The 5,903-nt window shown below is 39.4% G+C and overlaps 1 protein-coding gene across 1 annotated transcript; it reads left to right on the forward strand.

Annotated features, from left to right (window-relative positions):
* The first annotated feature begins 329 nt into the window (after window positions 1-329).
* On the forward strand, window positions 330-5,293 carry igbp1 (immunoglobulin (CD79A) binding protein 1). Its single transcript, XM_066660866.1, has 6 exons — window positions 330-545; window positions 2,991-3,308; window positions 3,567-3,762; window positions 3,849-3,922; window positions 4,081-4,190; window positions 4,358-5,293. The coding sequence occupies exons 1-6, from the start codon at window positions 355-357 to the stop codon at window positions 4,495-4,497; spliced, it is 1,029 nt and encodes a 342-aa protein (XP_066516963.1). The 5' UTR covers window positions 330-354; the 3' UTR covers window positions 4,498-5,293.
* Window positions 5,294-5,903: the final 610 nt, after the last annotated feature.

Consider the following 5,903-nt stretch of genomic DNA (forward strand, 5'->3'; position numbering starts at 1 on the left):
CTGTAGTGTGCAAGGGATGTGAAGTGTTGTCCATAACGGCCAGCAGCTTGTTAAGTGTCCGTTTTTCTGCCTCCACCTCCAGAGTGTCCAGTTTGACTTCAACAAACAGAGCCAGCATTCTTTTGCTGATGCTGTTGCCCCAGCATACAATTATTATTGCATATTTATTTGTTTGATATATTTTTCATTCTTTTCTTTCTTTCTTTTTAAATTCATTTCATAAACATTATATTTTTGGAATAAACTATTTTGTATGACTTAGCCTCCACCTGGCGGCCAAAACCTAAAACTACAGTTGACATGTACTGGTACGGCGGCTGCAGAGGGTCAGTCTGTCTAGGGAGGGTAAAGAGAATGGCGGGTGTTGAGGAAGGAGCTGAAACTCCCCGTCTCTCCGAGCTTTTGGACGGAGGAAGGAAGCTGCTGGATGAAGTGGAAAACACCACGGAACCCTGCAACTCTAATGCCGTACAGGTGAAAGTGAAGCGGGGCATTAAACAGCTGCAAGAGGCGCTGAACATGCTGGAACAGTTGCAGCTTTTCAGGTAAAACAACGCGATCCAGATGGGAACTTTCCGTTCTACCTTAAATGGTGCGCAGTTACATTATGGCGCCTATAGTTCCATAATGTAACTGCGCGCAATTTAAGGTGGAACGTTGAGTTCTAACATGATCCTTTTTTTTTTAGCGCCGTCAAAATATTTTCTTGAATTTAATTTCTGGTAAACGCAATCTCAACAACTATCTTTAAGGCTCTTTACACCACCCAATTCTTTACATTAAGCTAATTTCCTCTTCGTAAATGTTATTTATACTGTAAACACTTAGATGTTGCTCCTAACAAATGTTTTTATTATTACAAATCAATCCTGACCTTTCTGACTTGTTACAGGGCGTTAATACAGTATGTTTTCCTTTTATATGGAGAAAATAGAAGGAAAGGAATATTATTTAAAAAAAATAAAATCTTTATTATCGTGGTAGTAGAGATAAGTTACGTTCCCTCAGCTACATAGATACATAATCAAAATGCAGTCCATCAGTAAACATATGTGTGTTTGAAGTTTGGTCCTTTAGTTCTAGGACTGGAGAAAAGAGGCCAATGTCGCTAGCAAAAAATGTGTGAGACCATCAGTTAGCATTGGATGTAGATGATAAAAACAGTCATTATATTGACAGATAGTGGCCTGAATATAAAATGATGCTTTTCCGCTGCATGGGCCCGACTCTACTCTCTGTTTGGTCACTGGTCCCTGGTTGGTTTTCCACTACCACAGCTCCCCCCACCCCCAATCCTGTCTTTAACAGGAACAGCAGGCTTTGTAATTATGTTATAATTAGGGGGCTAAGCTTTAACCAGGGGGGTTTCCTGGACTCATCCAGCAAAATTCTTTGAAGAGGTACAAATTATGTGAAGCCGCAAGGAGCTGCAGTTTTTACAAAATAAAATTTGAATATCCTTTTACATGTAGAAAAGCAAAACTAACTCATTATATACAGGTATATGTCAAATATACAGTCATAACATCAGAAAATAACAAACATCAATTCAGTCTGCTCTAAATACTGCAGTGTTTAATGCATGGACATTTTAACTGGATGCTTACTTTACCTTCATCAATAATCAGGTTTCCTCTGCTAGCATTATGCTATTTCAACTAGTGCATCAGTAGCTTTTCTGTTTGGTTAATTAAAGATTGTAACAAGCATCCAGTTAATGTTTTTTCTTTATTTTTGCTTTGAAATGACACTCATTGTCAGGAAACTCACTACAACTTCTCCCCGCATACACCGTGTGCATAGGGGTGCCAACTTTATGAAATCAAAATACTGAATACAGAGGCTGGGGGACCAGTATACACTTGTAAATCCTTTTCGACTGTGGGAGAATGGAATGTGTTTCTCCAGGACACGGTGCTAACATTATATCTATCTAAAAGCAGAGCTGTAATTCCCAGTTTTTCAGCACTGACCTGCTGCTCTCAGTAATGCTGCAGAACAACCGCCTGTAGGAGGGACTGTGACTCCATTTGCTGCAGCACTGAATGATGGTGCGATAACTCTGGCTGCTGATTGGCTAAATAAAGGTGGCGACCAATGAATATTGCGTTCTTTGTTTAGGAGCCAAGGAGTATCTGTCCATTGCTCAGGCTGAGAGACCTGTGTGTTTCTGTCTTAAACCATCACTGGAGACAGAGTGTTCTCACCTCTGAGAACATAAAGAATATATAATATCTAATATACACAGTGTAAAAATAACACAGAATATTACTTCATTTATTTAATGCTACATGAAACCATTTAAAAATATACTTCAAATAGTTTTCTGTTACCAAGTAAATGATATCACTTTACATCTATTAATAACCTTTAAAAGTAATTAAGTTAATAATGACTCCAGTGATCTCCAACCCATTTTACCCCGCAGTTGTGGCCGTTTACAGATTTACAGATTGTGAGACCTGCCCTCCAATTCCAAATGAGGCATTTGGGAAGTTTAATAGGAAAGGCAAAAAGTAAATAAAGTAGCAAACTCCAAACAAAATCAACATACTGGTTCAAATGTCTACAAAGTCACATTTCAATGTTTTGTCAACGTCATATCCACAACCAAAATCTCGCACAAGTTTTTAATGTTGAAAATTGGTTTTGTTTACGTCAGTTGATATGGCGAACAGAATTCAACCAAAAAAAGAACGTCACTTCAATGCTGTGTGCCCGCTGGGAGGGACCAGGACCAAATATACCTCATGGAGAAGCAGAAATGTAGAGATGAGTGGGGACCCTGCAGTGGAAAAGTGCAGAAAGAGTCTGTACTAAACTTGTTTTAAACATGTCTTCCTATAGGTAACCCTCTCTGTGGAGTATAATTACACTACAAAGCAGTTTGATCCCAAAGTGGAACTGAGTTGTTTCTGATGGTAAAACTGATCTAACTAACCTTAAAAATTTTATTTTCCTTTTTGCCCATGTGTTTTATCCTGATTTAGTCGTAATGAAGATGTGGACGAGGTGGCAACCACTGATCTGAAGTACCTGTTGATGCCGGCACTGTTGGCGATGCTGACGTTGAAGCAGACCAATCCGGCACAGCGATTGGAGCACGTTCAGAAAGCACAGGAGCTCTTCCTCGCCTTCCTGCGTCGCTGTAAAGATTATGGCATTGGCAGCTTCAGCATGCCTTCTGACAATACTGAAGCAGAGACCACGCCCACGGGAGAGGGGCCAGACTGCACAGGCCCCTCCCCCAGGCCCCAGCAGCCTGACCTCATTACTATGGCTAGAGAGAGACAAGCCAAAATTGAGAGGTGAGGGGATTATTTTTTTTATTGTTGTTTAAAGTGCTATTTATTTCCACACATGCTATACATGAAACATCTGTTACCATAGCAACAGCCACAAACACCACAGTGCTCTGTATTTTCATTGGTGCATTACTTTATTCTGTTTCTGTGACTTTGAAATTTTCTGCAGATTCTATACACAGTGTTTGTTGGTGGATGGTGTGTGTGTGCGTAACTCGGGTGTGTATGTGTGCGTATATACATAACTGTGTGTGTGTGCAGGTATAAACAGCGGAAGGATGCTGAGTCTAAGCTGGCGGAGCTGCGTGTGACGGTCGATGAAGGTTTGGCTGATGATGAGACTCTGAGGGAGTTTTACCTGCTGCAGGTGAACAGGTGGATCTCAGTTGCCATTGAAGAGATCAGCTCCATCAACCAGGAGATCTCCATCCTCAAGAGGATGGAGGGTTTCAAACAGGTCCTTTACCCCCTCTGTGGCTCTAAGGTGTACAGTCCTGTTTCTGGTGGATGTCTGTTTTATAGTGTGGTTTGTGTGTTTTTCAGACTCCAGCTCAGCCTCCATTTTCCCGCCCACCCATGAAACCCTTCATCCTCACCAAGGACGCTGTACAGGCAAAGTATGTACAGCATTTTGTGTGTTTGAGAGAGAGAGAGAGAGAAAGAACCAAATAAAACCAAGATTGCTGAAACTCGTTACATAATAAACAACTATTTCAACACCACATCCATGGTAAATACCCTTCTGTGTGTGTGCATGATTGTGTTTTTTTCTTAGGGTTTTTGGAGCTGGTTACCCGAGTCTTCCTACTATGACAGTGGATGATTGGTATGATCAGCACCGGAGAAAAGGGTGTTTTCCTGACCAGGGAATACATCAGAGCACAGGTAACAGGTTTAGCATGCCCCTAATTGTTTGTCATTTATTTCCCTGTATTCATATTTAATAAACAGTAATTGTGTATTAAAGTGTACAGTAGTGTGTTGAGATGTAGAAGATGTAATGCAAATTTACCTTTTTGGAAATGTTAATATTTTGTTTTGTTTGTATTTAGCTGATGTGGATGCGGAGGCAAGGGAGAAGGAGCGCAGGGAGGAGGAGGATGATGAAGAGGCGTTACAGAAAGCCAGAGACTGGGACAATTGGAAGGACACACACCGGAGAGGATTTGGCAACCGTAAAAACATGGGCTAAAGACTCTGGATGGCCTTATAAACACACACACAGACCTAAAGGACAGAGGAGAAAATATACATCAACCGTAATATCACTACCTGACTAAAACAGCACACAGAAATGAAATTTGAATGTCTCGCTTTCTTTTTCTCTCTCTTACACGCGTACACACACACTATAAAGGACATGAACTAGTGAGGGCATAGCAATCACAAGAACTTGGACAGAACAGTTTTCTCATAAAAAAAAAAAAAAAAAAATCAAGCCTAATATTGACATTGTGTGTGCGTTTTTTGTCGGATGTTGATGCTGTAGAGCTTCAAATGTGTATTTTTTTTAGCCTCTAGTAACTTAGCATTTCTATTATTTATGTCAAAAGTAAGATGATATTAAAGTGCAAATGCAACAATTTACTAATGGATCAAATGTGGTTTTTAATCCTTTGACCCTTCTTTTGTCATGACCCTGAAATGGTACAACTTTGTTGGTGTGTGTTTTCCTGCAATCCGTACTCCTTGAGTTAAGAATGTGTAAAGATATAAAAGGTCTTTGTAGAATTTGTTTGTTTGTTTCCACTGATTTTTCTATATTCCTCTGTAATTAAATGGTTTAGATTTGCTTCTCCAAAAATAGTTTATTTTGTTGATATGATTTGAAATTCAGTTTCATTTGTACCATCCCTATTTTGAATATAAGAATATTCACCTATTTTGCACCTAAATGTCTTAAAACATATGACTACAGCCTTTCTTTCATGTGCAAGTCTCTCTAAAATATTTAAAACCTCATGTAAAACATCACAGCCATTAGAAAATGTAGAAAATTTCACATTATTTTATATAAAATATACATGTTGAATATAAAACATGTCAGTACTTCATTGTAAGTGGTTATTCTTTGTCTTATCGTTTCCACTATGGTGGCTGAGCAAAATGTCTGATGCCTTGCTTCCAAGTTAATCCAAGGTCCACAGGAAAATGCATGCTTAAATTGGAACACTGTGATAAACTACAATATTTAAAGATTCAAAAATAAAATAAGCATTGCAAAACTAAAATAACTAAGGATTAATAGATGTGGCTGTAGCAGCCTGGACTTGAGGAAGTCTCTTTCTGCTTTGGCCACACTCCCCGTCACATCACCTGGCACTGTCTAGAAGCCCATTCCACCCACTAGCCACCTGATGTGTAGAGAGTTAAACAAAAATATGATTAGACACACTAATGTATGTCAGTCCATTTAACCATTCTGGCTCCTACACATCTGGCCCCTAAATGTTTAAGGTAGTAAGCAAAACATTCATATATAAAATAACACTAGAGGAGCCAATAAATATTCTTGCCAGTGGCCATGAAGATCACGGAGAGGTAGGATCAACAACTACCACAATGTCTCCAACTTTGAAGTTCGTTTTTTTACCTTAG

Source organism: Hoplias malabaricus, chromosome 2, assembly GCF_029633855.1.
Source record: "Hoplias malabaricus isolate fHopMal1 chromosome 2, fHopMal1.hap1, whole genome shotgun sequence".
NCBI classification, from domain to species: Eukaryota; Metazoa; Chordata; class Actinopteri; order Characiformes; family Erythrinidae; genus Hoplias; species Hoplias malabaricus.

Bases quoted from the DNA above. Each gene is read 5' to 3' on its own strand.
- igbp1 (XM_066660866.1), top strand. From the start codon at position 355: ATGGCGGGTGTTGAGGAAGGAGCTGAAACTCCCCGTCTCTCCGAGCTT. The intron at 546-2,990 runs GTAAAACAACGC...ATCCTGATTTAG, and splicing joins GAACAGTTGCAGCTTTTCAG to TCGTAATGAAGATGTGGACG. The intron at 3,923-4,080 runs GTATGTACAGCA...TTTTTTTCTTAG, and splicing joins AAGGACGCTGTACAGGCAAA to GGTTTTTGGAGCTGGTTACC.